The sequence below is a fragment of the Lactuca serriola genome, chromosome 4 (genome assembly GCF_051521515.1).
Source record: "Lactuca serriola cultivar US96UC23 chromosome 4, Lser_US96UC23_V15, whole genome shotgun sequence".
Taxonomy (NCBI): Eukaryota; Viridiplantae; Streptophyta; class Magnoliopsida; order Asterales; family Asteraceae; genus Lactuca; species Lactuca serriola.
This window is the reverse complement of record NC_136411.1, coordinates 390,016,695-390,032,719: the sequence shown is the minus strand read 5'-3', so window position 1 is coordinate 390,032,719 and position 16,025 is coordinate 390,016,695. Positions and strand designations below refer to the sequence as shown.

Here is a 16,025-nt window from a genome sequence, read left to right as displayed (position 1 = left end):
CATTTCACTCTACTAATAAAGTATGACATGAATTATTCCTTTGATTATACATAAGTTATGATAAAAGAAAACTTAGAATATTATACATAAAAACATTAATTTTACACCGTAAAGCAAGACCAATATATGAGTACATGAATTAGCTTTGTCTTATCAAATTAGAAAGTAAAGTCTGATTGATCAGTAAAGCATCTTAAACCAAATTATGAACTAACATATGACTTATCAAATTATAATACCAAGAATATTAACTCATCAAACATAATTTTACTAAATTATTTTTACAAGATCATCTAATTACTCAAACAAAATAACACCTGAAATCAAATTAGGAAGTAACATTTGACTTACAAAGCCAGAATACCTAGAATATCAAGTTATCAAAAACTATCATACTAAATTTTTACTACATCATCAACTTAATCAAACAAAATAACTTTTGGAATCAAATTAAGAAGCAACATTTGACTTATAAACTCAAAATATCTAGAATATCAAGTTATCAAACACTATTTTACTCAATTTTTACTAGATCGACTAAAAAATTAAAAAAACGAACTTCAAAAATCAAATCATATTCTAAATACCTGAAATATTATTTAGATTCAAAGCTGAATCAGATCACATTGGCGTATTTTTGATGATATTGACGATATAAAACCCGAATCAGAGTCATGCGATTCAAAATCAGATCATTATCAGCTTTCTAGGGGTTTAGTTGTAGAATCTGAATTAGAATGTGTTGAAGAAGTCGTTCCTGATGATAGATGTTGGGTAAGAAAGCTAGAAAACGAAGTATTTTAGTCGGATTCGAGGTAGATCGGTACGAATCTGATTTAGGGTTTTTGTTTCAATTTCTAGACAAATATATAGATTTCTAGGGTTTTATGGAATGAAATTAAAAAGATTTGTAGATGATTTGGATCGATATCAGGTTTTTGTTGAATAAGATGAAAGAAATTTTGATCTAGAAGAATTTTTGGGAGGAAGAATGAAAGAAACGTCATGGAGAAGGAGAAGACAATATTTGTTCATTTTGAGTGAAAATTTACATTTCTACCCCTCCGTGTTTTTGAGTTAATCAGGAAGTTTATGAATATTTCAAAAATGACATTGTCTCCTTTTTTAGATATAATGGTTTAATCTCAGCCATTGATCAAACTAAATAAATGATTAATATCTTGTCCCCACGTCTCACAAAATTCATTTGTCTCACATGAACCTAACCCTATATATATATATATATATATATATATATATATATATATATATATATATATATATATATATATATATATATAAAAGTTTATTTTACCTAATCAAATCTTAAAGACAAAACTTCAAAAATGGTCCCTGTGGTTTTCAAAAATATCAAGTTTGGTCCCTAATTTACAAAAACCTCACGGATCGTCCCTATGGTTTCAAAACTTTTAACATTTGGTCATTTCGGCTAACTCCGTTACCATTTAACCGTTAAGTCAAGGGCATTTTTGTCATTTCACTACACAGTGACCATTTATGAGGTATTCAATTACTTTTTTTAAAATAAATAAATAATATTTAATATGCAAGGGGTCCCACCCACCCACCCCCTCTCTCTCTCTCTGTCTCTCTCTCTCTCTCTCCGCCAAAATAATAAAGGACCATATTAACCCACTTCCACTGCCATCAACATTGCAACCTTCTCGTCGTGAATCGCCAGATGCTAAAATAACCGGGCAGCAGAGCTACCACCCACCATTGGCAAAACACCACCGCCACCACAGTGACTGTTGCAACACCCCTACTCTGACCACCTACCATCTGCCATCGTCCATCGCTCTTCCCTCTCGTCATCCCCGCTGAGCAGAAGCAAGAAGGAAGCAAGAAAGGCAACCGGAGCAACCTCCGGCCACCACTACAGCCACCATTTGCTGATGCCACCATGATTCCAGCCGCCACCACCACGTTCTACTGCTTCAATCGATTTACAATGCAAAATTACCTTTTCTAGAAGGATCTTGGGAGGATTGGTAGAGGACTAAGAAGCACAAGAATGTGAGGAGTGGGATCAGGTAAAGGGAATGATAATGGATAAGCAAAGCACCTATGATTCATCATGCATGTATCCAAGTCTCTTACAATTTTCCCTTATTTTAATTCAAACTCCTTAATTTCTTATTCTCATATCTATACATGTTCATCTATTTGCTGAATTGGATGTCTCTGGACAGAAAATTGGAATTGTATGCTTCCAATGGTGATCACTCTTACTAAATAAATTAGAAAATGAAGGAAGAGAACAATGCACTCCAGGAGCTCGATGAAACACCTGAAAGAAATGTTCCTTCACAAAACTGAAAGTGTATAATTTCACACCTGGAGAAGAAGATTGGCTCTCAATTCGAACTGGCCACACTCGATAAGGTGTTTGGGTTACAACAACAGCAACACCACCCTTGGGGATGTTGGTGTTTCTCGATAATGAAGGAAAATGGGAAGGGCGGTAGAAAAACGTGAATGGAAGGCAATAAGTGGTTGTATTTGAGGGTGGGTTTGAGTGGTCAAACGGGATGGAAGAGGGGTGGCTGGGTTGTGGTTTCCGGTGGGGAAGGAGGTGATGGCAGTGGTGGTTTTATGGCGGAAGGTAGGGCTACCGTGTGGAATCGTAAGTATGTGAGAGAGAGAGAGAGAGAGAGAGTGTGGGGGGGACCCCTTGCTTATTAAATATTATTTATTTATTTATTTATTTAAAAAAAATAATTGAATACCTCATAAATGGTCCCTATGTAGTGAAATGACAAAAATGCTCATGACTTAACGGCTAAATGGTAACGGAGTTAACCGAAAGGACCAGATGTTAAAAGTTTTGAAACCATAGGGACGATCCGTGAGGTTTTTGTAAATTAGGGACCAAACTTGATATTTTCGAAAACCACAGGGACCATTTTTGAAGTTTTGTCAATCTTAAATTTCAAGGTTTTTTTTCCTGTCTTTTTTTAGTGTAAATTATACGAATGGTCCCTGTGGTTTAGGGTAATTTGCACGTTTGGTCCCTAACTTATTTTTTTAACTCGGAAGGTCTCTACTGTTTGTTTTTGTTACGCGTTTGGTCCCTGTCTTATTTAAAAAGACTATATTCCCTTTGATTTTTTAATTTATTTAAATAAACACACCCTAAACCCATCCTCTCACTTTACCTTACCTACCTATCATTTTTTCTATTTAAATAATAGTCTTTTTAGGTAAGAAAGAGACCAAACGTATAACAAAAACAAATAGTAGGGACCAAGTGTGTAACAAAAGCAAATAGTATGAACCTCCGAGTTAAAATAATAAGTTAGGGACCAAACGCACAAATTAAGAACTATTCATGTAATTTACTATTTCTTATATCTAAAGTAATACCACCAATAACCAATTGATAACATTTTCACATTCGAACTACTTAACTTAACTTGTTATTGAACTTTTCGAAAGAGAATCTCAACTTTTAATTCGAGACATGTTACTACCAATCGGCACCCATATGTAAATGACTCATTATTTGCCTAAAAGAATATTTAAAATTATATATCAAACATGGTACATTTATTAAGTTTTCTAAAGAAAACTCAAAACTTTGTCACATTAGCTTCAAATTATTAACACATAAATATGAACAAATTAAACTAAATGCTTAACACTATCAAACTAGACCCTTGTATTACAACCCGCATCGGTGACAATTATAACTCAACCACAAATTCAAATACCACTTCTTAGTGTTTCCATCACCCAGCCACACAACCAACACAAAGAAGATAAATTAGAATATCCCAAAAGCAAGAAGTTGATGTTTGGACTTGAACATAAGACACCACACTGATGAATTTTCTTATACGACTGACTATACCCTGAACATCATCATACCTCACTTGTGAATTTTCAATTCTTTACAACTATAACCTAAGACCTCAATTATGAATTCTCCATACAACTTATAACCGAAACATTAGACCTCACTTGTGAATTCTCATTCAGAATGCATGCATGCATGCAGTCTTACGACACTTTGGAGACCCCAAGCACCACCACATTCAAACGGGTGGGCAACAATCCGAATCCATTTGAAAATCTTTATTTACACCACTATGTTTTTTTTTTCTATGCACACATAAACAAAAGGGTTCCCCAAATTACATAAAAATGATCACAAAAAACAAAACCCAAAAACTGCCCATAAAAACATATGTCCAATTATGAAACGAGTTTACCCTTTCCCATAAACAAGTTCATATCGTGACCGAGTCAACTCGTCGGAATTGAGCAACGCCTCCCAATCCACCGTCTCTTCCTCCTCATATTTCTGTCTCATCACCTCCAAGATTTTCTTTGCCTTCTCTTTACACCGTTCAGTCCCTGTCTCCTCTTCTTTGATTAGCAATTCTTCGGCTCCGGCCTCTTTTGCAAGCCCTTTGAACCTCAACCCGCCTTGACTCAGTCCATATAACGCTCCCAAACAACATTCACGAGTCGACTCAGAGTCAAATTCTGCCTGACTCAGTAACCGGAGTAAGCATTCCACCGCGCCTCCGTCCAACATTGCCGCCCGGCCCTCGATGCTGGTAGCTAAATTGCCGAGAACCAACATGACCCGACCAGTCATATGACCGGATTTCACCATGTTTAGAAATAATTGAACTGACCCGAGTTTCACCAGCTTTGCACGGTTGCTTTGAACGAGAGATAAGTGGTATAGAGCTAAGGCGGAGTCATGGCGGGACCTGTCGGAGCCGGAGCGGAGGGCGTGGAGTAATGGGGGTAAAGCGCCAAGAACGCCGATGGCGGTTTTGTTCTGATCGTCGAGAGCTAAGCTGAATAACGCGCCGGCGGCATGGTCTTGTGCCTCCGGGAATCCGCCTCTTAATACGTCGATTAACGGTGGGACGATTCCTGATCTTACGATTTTCACTTTGTTCGCGTTTTCTAATGATAAGTTTACCAACGCCGCGACGGAGTTCACTTGAACGGAAGAGTATTTTGACACGATTAGATGCCGGAGCGCCGAGAGTAATCTCGGCGTACAGAGATGGATCCGGGATTCCTGTTTCATTCGTGTGATTTTTCTCAAGGAATCCACTGCTTCTTCCTGATTCGACGTCAACCCGCTTCTGAGCTTACAAAAAATTTCTTCATCTTCTTCAATGGAGTTGTCGATTTCAGAGGATGAAGAAGATGAGTAACAAAAAGGACGAGTTGTTAACAACGGCAGAGGAGTAGTGGAACACGAGTCAGCTGCAGCCGCAACCACAGAATCCTCCGATGTCGACGACAAGCAACTGGATAAACGAATTAACGGGAAATCAGGGGAATCCTTCATTAACGTTTGCACGATTTTCAAAGCGGAACGGATATCAATCGGCTGAGGGATCGGTAAGAAGGAATTAGTCCGACACCAATTAATGATGGCGGATTTGAGAGCGAGATTAGGGATGATGGTGGTGAAGTCGACGGTGGCGAGGAAGGTGGTGGGTTTGAAGGAGAGGGAAATACACGCGAGGACGCAATTCCGCTCGAATGTTTGGCCGGAGGAAACTATAACAGGGTCTGCCATTAGCTCACCGGATATGGGACAGATGAATTCCGGCGGTGGTGATGGTTTTCTGTGATTGGTGGGTGATCGGAGGAGAGTAAATCTCCATCTGTTCTTGCTACTACCCATCTGAAACACAATTGATCCGCAGAAACTGCGCAGATTCCGAAGTTGATTAGATTGAAGAACGGCATGGAATCGGAACAGCAGGGAAGAACATATTGGAGAAAGGAAAATGAGAGTAAAGGGAATCGAGGAGATTGTGCTTGTGATTTATGGTCGTATACACACCCTTAAAGCTAAAAGCGGATACCATTTCAAACAGTTCAGATTATTATTGATGTTCTTTTTATTTTCACCATTTTGTATTCTTTTTTAAGTTACTATACTCAACTTAAGAAATTTTTTATTGGGATATATACAGTAAAGGCCTAATATTTTCAAAAGTTCTAAATTTTATTTTTTTGACAGTAAAGTCCAAATTACCGGCAGTTTTTGACACTTTTACCCTTTTTTCTCGGTTATCTGGTAATTAGGATTTTTTTGTCAAAAAAATAAAGTTTACGACTTTCTTGTCAAATCGTCAATTAGGACTTTACTGTCAAAAAAATAAAATTTAGGACTTTTTTGTCAAATCGTTGAAAATATTGGGACTTTAGTGTATATATAACTTTTTTTGGTTAGAAATTTAATGGTATGATACTCTTTAAGCATAAGAGTTATTGAAACCTTCACTAATCTGCTAGATCGTATTGAAATCCTTAACGTTTTGCTTCTTGTTAAATCGTTTTTTTAATCTCAAGAAACCGACATTGAAAAAAATTGAGATAATCAAGAAAGAACCAGGGTAGTGTTGACTTTTTGCAACTACAAAAATGGAGAAATAAGAAACCAAAAAAAAAAAAAAACGAAATTGTCATTCTTTCCTTTCTCCACATTCACACCCTTTTGACTAGACATGTGTTGTTTGTGTTTGTATAAAGCCAGGGCAATTTCGTTTTTTTAGGTTTCTAATTTCTCCATTTTTGAGACTGCAAAAAGCCAACACAACCCTGGTTTTTTCTTTCTTTCTTGATTATCTCAATTTTTTTCAATGTCTGTTTGTTGAGATTAAAAAAACGATTTATCAAGAAGCAAACGTAAAGGATTTCAATAGGATCTAGCTGATTAGTGAAGGTTTCAATAACTCTTATGCTTAAAGAGTATCATACCATTAAATTTCTAACCAAAAAAATTATATATACACTAAAGTCCCAATATTTTCAACGATTTGACAAAAAAGTCCTAAACTTTATTTTTTTGACAGTAAAGTCCTAATTGACGATTTGACAAGAAAGTCCTAAACTTTTTATTTTGTTGACAAAAAAAGTCCTAATTACCGGCTAACCGGAAAAAAATGGTAAAAGTGTCAAAAACTGCCAGTAATTTGGACTTTACTGTCAAAAAAATAAAGTTTAGGACTTTCTTGTCAAATCGATGAAAATATTGGGACTTTACTATATATATCCCTTTTTTATTTCTATCAAATAAAGACTAAAGAAATAAGATTAAACACTTTAAATAAGATTAAAAACTCTATCCTCAAAATATTATATAATCATCTTTATAAAGAGCATAAATATTTGTCTACTCAATTTGAAATCATACATATCATATATAGTCATTGGCGGAGCTTGAAGTTTTGATTTGGAGATAGAAAATAAAATACGTATAAAAATTAAAGAACATGAGGGCCAAAGTCAAATTTTATAACTTTGGGCATAATATGTAACTTTTTTAATAGTTATGGACTAATTATAAAAAAAAACGAGATCATCAAACCATTTGTAATCATGTCTTTGTTGCATATGTTCATAGTAACGAGATTTCAGAGCAAATTTGAAGACTCTATCTTGATCTTGCAAACATACAATGATTATAAATAAAATCTAGTATTAACAATTTTGCCCAAAACAATGATCAAACTTTCATTCATCTTAGTATGTAAAACCATGTTAGATTCTTACTCATCCACTATTAAAGAAAAACCCAAAGGAGGTGTATTTCTTATACTTATAATGTGTAATTTGGAAAACCTTCAAAGCTAGAAGGATTTTTCGGGAGTTATGTTCAGGGCTTCAGGCTATTAGCAATATGTATTGTCGGTCTACCACTTGCTTGTAAAGTCTCAAGTATAGTTGACTACACCAAGGCTTTCCCAGTAGAATTGGATTTCGTTAAGCATGAACTCTTAGTTCGTATATATTATATTTGATTATAGATGAAATTTATTCCAACACCTAATGGTGTATGCTTTTTTCCAATAATATAAATAACATCCCAAAAACCACGGTAAAAATTTTCATTTTCAAAAGACATTTTCATAAAATCCATAGAATAATAAAACATTGCTTCCAAAATGTAACAAAAAAAAATCAAAGTATTAATATCGTCTCTCAAGACATATATCAGCAAGAAGATGTGTGTCAACAACTGTAAGTCAAAGTTTAATGAGTTCCCACAAAATACCCCGCACAAAAATACACATACAATGAATGCACTCATGAGCCTACAGTTTATTAGCCCGCCTCGCAAGGCCTACAATAGTTGGACCGCTCCCTTGGGCCTACATTCTGACTAGACCGTCTCACAAGGCCTACAGTACATTGGACCACCCAGATATCTTGGCCTACAACACAAAACATGACCGCCTCAACCCAACCACAACATATCAACATATGCACATAAACAACCAAACAGAAAATAGCTAACAATATAGGTAATCATAACAGATCATCTGATCACTACAACATACCAAACATCCTACACACAAGGATACATACTGTAGTACAAAGAATAGTGAGAAAACTCACCTCGCAATCTAGCAGATAATAACACAACTCTCGCAAATCCAAAAACTATTACTACAGGGCACCAATACAAAAATTGGGGGCCAGTCATTAAACTACGGCCCAAAACCCTCAAATTGACCTAAAGTCAAACTTGTTCAAAGAGTTAACGGTCAAAGTCAACAGTCAACAGTCAAAATTCTCCCAACCAGTCGTCACGTTGTGACCAAGCTTTTGTCATGACGTGGTAGCCTCGAGATAAAAACAATCGCATAGACTACCTTTTCTCACGTCGTGAAAGCCAATTGTAGCATCCAAAAAATTATAATTGAATTTTCACTTTTAAATTCATTTTATTCATACCGTAATCATGTAAAAATAATCGAGAGTATATCATAATAACATATTATCAGAGTGCAAGATCCCAAAATCATGTGATGCGGAAAATCATAAGAGGATGCGGTGCGATCAGGTCGAGCCCTTCCTCTTCGAGCTGGAAGTACCTAAAACATAAACTGAAAATCGTAAGCACAAAGCTTAGTGAGTTCCCCCAAAATACCACATACCATACATACATACATAACATTCAAGCATATGGGTGCTCGCAACCCCTTCGGTCTCTTTCAACTTGTACTGGGTATATTTCAACCCCTTCGGTCTCTTTCAACCAATATTTGGTATATTTCAACCCCTTCGGTCTCTTTCAACCGGTATTGGGTATATTTCAACCCTTCGGTCTCTTTCAACCGTATCGAGTTTATTTCACCCCTACCACTACCACATAATATCATAACAAAAGAGTCACAAAGACATCAAGCAATTATAGGTATAACGAACAATTGTCACAAAGACAATCATCATACTACAAGCATAATCGAGTGGGCTGGAATTGGTGCCTTAGACCTATGAATACAGTGAAGAAAACTCACCACAAACTGAAGGTATCAAATCATAATTGAGCGGCTAACTCGCGAAATCCTCTCTCTAAATCATATGTATAAAACCCTAATCAGAAATTAGGTCGATAATCCAACCCGGGAGTCCAAAACCTAAATCTTGACTTTAAGGGCAAAGGGTTGCTTAACCTTTTCCTTAATGGGACTACCCCACCAAGGCGTAAATCCTAACTAGCCCAAAACGCATTCCAAGCCCAACTAAAAGACCCTAAGGCGCAATACGGGCTCAAGAGCTCCAAAATGGCCTAAAGCCCAAAAATGTCATGCTACTACAAAAAGGTCCAAGGCCTAAAGCTAAACAAGGAAAAAAATCCCAACAAAACTCGAGCCCAAAATCCCTTAAGCCCATAGACTACGTACGCGCGACGTACATGGCTCGTACGCCCGACGTACGCTGTTGATCTAGAATCGGGGCAATGGCCCAATACGTGCAGCGCACCCAGGAGTACACCCAACGTACTGGTCAGTAAGCCCAAAAATGTTCCAATGACTTAACCCATTAAGATTTAACGTCTAAAATTTAAATCCAAAATCATAAAGGTTTCTTAAGCCATAAAGTTGCAAACTTTATGCTTTTACATTACTTAATGGGACTCAAACCATGGATTAAGCCTTCTATCTCTCTTAAGTGGTCACCAACTCATGCATGGTTGAGTCTTTACCTCCAAGATTCGATTTTTATGACATCAAGCGCCCCTAAGACTGTTGGATTAGTGTCTAAGTCCATAACTATTTTGGTATGTACTTGACCCGATGGTGCATGGTCCTTTTGGGTTGCCTTCACCAAAGCAACTTGATTGGAGAAATGAATAAAGAGAGAGAGGATAATATGATTTATTAATATGTTATAAGAATAATATATTAAAGGAGAAATCATATTTGTTTAATTAATATTGGTCAATAATTAATTAAGAATTAATTTTGTGATCAAGTGTAATTAATTAAACTAGAGGGGTTGAATTGTAATTATGTGATAGTTACAAAATAAGGTAAGGATTATCTTATAAGTGTGGTGAACGAATTTAAGGTTGGAAAGCCTTAGAATTCGAGTATGATAAGGATTCAAGGATTATCTTATTGGTTGCTTAATGGATAATCAACTAGATAAGGATAATGACTGAAACCCTATCTCTACACCTATATAAACAACCCCAAGGTCATGAATTCGTGTATCCCTTCCCAAGAGGTCCCAAATACGAATTCTAACCTCCCTCCTCTCTCCTTATACCTTCTCCACTTGCTTATGGTGTTTGTAAGCCATTAGAGGAGTGACACTTGTGACTCTCTGCTTTCCAAGGTCAATTCAAGGAGGAATTGGATTGTTATTGCTATATAACAATCAAGGTATGTTCTTAAACCTATTTACATGTGAATTCTGATTTCCATATGCTAGAATTAGGGTTCAAAGTCTTGGATTCAAAGTATGTACAATAGAGAAACCTAGATCCGAGCTTTAGGGTTTGTATGAGCACATAGGATGTCTTATGCCCAAAACCCATCAAAGACCCCAAAAGGACAACTCAAATGGTCTGGAGTAGTCCATACTCCATGAGACCAAAGTTATGGGACCAAAAATGCTAAGTTCTTCCCTAAACCTAGATCTAAGCTTAGAATGAGCAAGTTTCAAGCTTTATACCTCCAATGAGCTGAAAATGATGAACAACTTTTGGATCTACAAGCTCCCTCTTGTCCTTTGCTTCTCCTCAAGCCTTCTTCTTCTTCAAGATCATAAAAGGAAATCTTACCAAGCTCAAGAATGCTCTTCAAGGTGGTTAGGTTTCGAGATTAGCATAAAAGGCAATGGGGGCTGATAAGGTGAAAGGATTGAGGGGTTTAATGAACTTAAATAGAGTGCAAACCCTAAAAAATAGGGTTTCACCTGGCTCATGTACGCCCCACGTATGCATGGGTACGCCCAGCGTACATAAGGGACGCCCTGACTTTCCGCATATATGGGAGTACGTCGTGGTTACCTTGTGTATACCCAGGGTACTCGGGCCTAGTCCATGGGTAAATAAGAGTTTAATGCAAGAATTTACCTGGAAAATCCGGACGTTACAACTCTCCTTTACTTGAATCAAACTTTGTCCTCGAAGTCTATTGTCACAAATAACTCCGGGTAATGCTCCTTCATTTCTTCCTCTGGCTCCCATGTCCACGCAGAACCGTTGCGGTGCTACCACTACACTTTTACCAACTCAACGGCCTTGTTCTTCAAGGTTTTCATCTTCCTCTCAAGGATCGCTACCGGTCTCTCGATATAATTCAGGAAATCATCCACCTGAATATCCTCCAATGGAACCACTACAGAATCATCAACTAAACATTTTCGCATCTCAGAGACATGAAACGAGTTATGGATCCGACTAAACTCTTCAAGAAGATCCAAGCGATAAGCCACCCGGCCCACTCGGGCCAAAACCCTAAAAGGACCAATGTACCTGGGACCCAACTTGCCCTCTTCCTGAATCAGATAGCACATTTCCAAGGCGACATCTTCAGAAGAACCATATATCCGACTTAGAACTCTAGATCTGATTGGCGCTTGTTCGTATAGCTCTTTTGTCAACTCTGTGTTGTCTGGAGTCTACCCCGAACATGCTAAATCATCCCGATCATTTTGAGTACTACCTCGGTACTCCCCATGACCTGCTGATCGACCTCACCCTAACATATCGAGGTCCTACACTTCCTGCATAGAGCATCTCAAAAGGAGGTCGATCAATTCTGGCATGATAACTGTTTTTATACGAAAATTCTGCTAACGGAAGATACGTATCCCAACTACTGCCAAAATCCAGAACACATGCTCACAACATATCCTCCAATGTTCGGATGGTCTGCTCACTCTGACCATTCGTATGCAGGTGAAAAACCATGTTAAAGTGCAAACGAGTGCCCAACTCCTCGTGGTACCTCTTCCAAAACAGAGAAATAAATCGAACATCCCTATCCGAGACCATAGAAACCGACACCCCATGGCGTGTCACCACCTACCGAATGTAGATATCTGCCAACTTCTCTATAGAGATTCTCTCCTGGATTGGGATAAAATGTGTGCTCTTGGTCAATCGATCCATGATGACCCATATCGAATCCACTTTGTGTGTCGTCTGTGGAAGCTTTGTGATGAAATCCATAGTAATCTCTTCCCATTTACAAACAGAAATGCCTAGCGGTTGCATCTTCCATGCGGTTGTTGATGCTCGGCCTTGACTTTCCTGCATGTCGAGCACCTCTCTACATACCAAGCTACATCCCGTTTCATACATGGCCACCACTAATTGGGATGGAGATCTCCTCCATCAAAACGTGTCACGCACCACCCCATTATGGAACCCACAACCTCCGATAAAGGGTCAACAATCCCCGACTATCATAATCGTAGGAAGTCGCCTGCCCCACAATGCACTCACTCTTTTAGTGCTCTTTCTTCATAGCCTTAATATGATCCTCTATAATCTGTTCCAACAGCAGGCTTATCACTGTTATCTTCAAGCACACATTGGCCTTCCCTGACTAATAAAGGATCTCACAATCATAATCCTTCACCACATCTAACCACCTATTTTTCCTTATGTTCAGATTTAGCTGATCCATCAAATACCTCAAGCTCTTGTGATCCGTGTAGATAGTATAATGGACCCCATAAAGGTAATGTCGCCAAATCTTGAGGGTAAACACCACTGCCCCCAACTCCAAATCGTGTGTAAGGTAATTCGCCTCATGAGGCTTCAGCTGCCTCGATGTGTGCAATCACATGACTCCGTTGCATCAACACCGAAACTAAGCGCGCGATCGAAGCATCGCAATATACCACAAAATCCTCAACGCTTTCTTACAGGGTCAGAATCGGTGCCTCACACAACTTCTGTCTCAAGGTCTCAAAAGTTGGTTGCTACTCAGGCCCCCAACGAAATGTGATAGTCTTCTTCGTCCGTCTGCTCAAGGGAGTTGCTATATTGGAGAAATCCTAAATGAATCTTCGATAGTAACCTACTAATCCAAGGAAACTCCAAATCTCAGATAGAGACCTTAGAAGCTCCCACTTCATCACCGCCTCAATCTTGGGTGGGTCGACCAGAATACCATCCTGGTTGATAACGTGCCCCAGAAACTGCATCTCGCACAACCAGAACTCACACTTGGAGAACTTCATGTAACACCCTATTTCAAATCGTTTTAAAATTCGGGGTCGTGAACCGTAGACTGGTTATCATAAGGCTTAGGGCCTTTGGAAAAGAGACTTAGACCCGTTTGATTGTGGATGATGTAGGTTAGATGATCGGGGAGTTCGCTTTGTGTTTTGGAGTCTAAGGGTATATCGGTAAAGTGATAGTTCAAGCCTTTTATGAATTTTAGTGTAACATCTATAAAAAATAGGCCAAATTTAAACTTTTTAAAACATTTAGGAACCAATAGTTATGACTAGTTTGTTTTCAAAACAGTTCTATATCAGAGTATCCCAGAAATATAGTCATATAAAGTGAGGAGTTGTACGATCACGCCTTTGCTTTGCCACGATCCCGTGATGTACCTGAAACAATAAACTGAAACTATAAGCCCGAAAGCTTAGTAAGCTCCCCCAAAATACCGGTACACATAGAGTCCGCATAACTATAACAACAATATCATATCATAACATAACAAAACAACATGCAATGGGTCCACAACTTTACAAGATGGATTACCCCTGGGCCCTCAGTACGAGTCTGTAATGCCTACCGGGCCCTCAGCTCGTATCTGGAATACCATCGAGCCCTCAGTACGAGTCTGGAATGCCTACCGGGCCCTCACCTCGTATCTGGAATGCTCCCGAGTCCTCAGTATGAGTCTGGAATGCCTACCGGGCCCTCAGCTCATATCTGGAATACTCTAGGGTTTTTTGGCTACCGCATGGAGCAATACAACCTCAACCCATCCCACATAACATATCAATATATAACATAACTACCAAGCATGCAATAATCATATAACATCACAGGTAGTCCTACAGATCTACCCAACTTGCATAACCACTAGCATGCAACACTAACTCATACTCAACATCTAACACTGCTAGGATAACATATCCAATGGGTCAGCCTTGGTGCCTTAGACCCCTTAGTATAGTGAGGATAACTCACCTAGCACTGCTGAAGTCCCGCAGATAAAACTCTGGAGTACTGGTTAACAGATCCCCAAACTGTCAACATTAAACAATACCCAATTAATAATTTGGTTCCAAGCCCAAGGTCCAAGTCACACTATAAAAACCCAAAATTCAAATAATGGGCCAAAGCCCAACATATGGCCGAATTTTCCAATTTGGGCCCAGACCTCTACATAGTCTTACCTTAAGGCCCATCCAATTATTCCAATCCAATTCCCATGGCCCAATATCAAATAATCATAAAGGTCCAATTATGGCCCAATTTTCCAAATTGAGCACAAGTCCTCACATGGGTCTTATCCTAAAGCCCATCTAATTACTTTGGTCCATTAAGTTGTTCTTGGATGGCCCACCAATAGTCCAATTGCCACAGCCCAATAATAAGGCCCAATTCAAGGCCCGAGTGAGATTAGGGCTTTCACATGAAATGATGATTAGGGTTAAGTGTTTCTTACTTAACCCATTAAAGACTTAATCCATTAAGTCCATTATTACCTCAAGCTAGTTTGCCAATGATTATTAATTATTATTTAGTTTTAATAATTAATTCTCGTGTGTGTCCCAAACGATTCCCATAATTAGGGTTTTATTGGCATTATGATTTTTCCAACTCAAATACTAGCCTATTTATCAATTTGTTGGGGCTTTAGGTCAATTAGGGTCCATTAGACCCATTAGGGTTTTCACTAAGCCCATTAGGCTTCATTGGGCCCATTAGGGCTTACAAGGCCCATTAGGGTTTTAGTCCCTTATCCAAACGTCCCAAACTATTCACAATCCAACAAGGCACACCGCCACCCAACATGGCGGTCGGTGGTGGCAGCCACCACCCTACGGTGGTGGTTTGGGTTTCTTTTCATTAATTTTTCTTTTCGGTTACATTTTACAATGCTAAAACCCCAAATAATCACACACCCACACACACACTAATATAAACACACATAGACGACAACCTAATGACGGCCAGCGGTGGCATGTTGTGGCGGTGGCTCTTCCCGAGGATTCCGACTAAACACAACACTTCCACACTAAACACACCCACACATAAGTCTTGCCCGGAACAGGAGCACCTCCACCCTCTTGGTGGCGACAGGAGTGGTCTTGCGACAACAGCCACCACCTCACGGTGGTGGCGGCGATTCCTTGTTTCCCAGTCGAGTAAACACCACATATACTTGCAAATACAATTTGAAGACCGAAGCATTCCCTTACTTAGCCACTACAAGTGGCATGCGATGACCGGAACCCAAAAACGATGGCCAAGACCCACCGTTGACCTCAGCCGACGTTCACGGTGTCAGACCACCAAAAGAACGAAGAAAAAGGTGTAAGTGGGAAGCGATGATCCCACTGAAAGCTCTCTGATGGCTCACGAATCACACAGTGATGAACGCCACCGATATTCCTCAATTTCGGCAATTCTCCGGTGCACATGAAGTCTTCGGTGGTGAAGCTGTTGAGGCGTTAAACGACGAAAAATCGGCGTTTCTGGTGGTTTACGATTCCACAACGACAGCAGCTTCTCCAAACTCTAA

At 38.9% G+C, this 16,025-nt stretch overlaps 1 protein-coding gene across 1 annotated transcript; it reads right to left on the bottom strand.

Annotated features, from left to right (window-relative positions):
• Positions 1-3,665: 3,665 nt before the first annotated feature.
• LOC145097846 (RING/U-box superfamily protein with ARM repeat domain-containing protein) lies at positions 3,666-5,837 on the bottom strand. Its single transcript, XM_079035498.1, has one exon. The coding sequence runs from the start codon at positions 5,681-5,683 to the stop codon at positions 4,232-4,234; it is 1,452 nt and encodes a 483-aa protein (XP_078891624.1). The 5' UTR covers positions 5,684-5,837; the 3' UTR covers positions 3,666-4,231.
• Between the last annotated feature and the right edge of the window lie 10,188 nt (positions 5,838-16,025).

Coding starts and splice junctions, on each gene's coding strand:
- LOC145097846 (XM_079035498.1), bottom strand. CDS start 5,683: ATGGGTAGTAGCAAGAACAGATGGAGATTTACTCTCCTCCGATCACCC.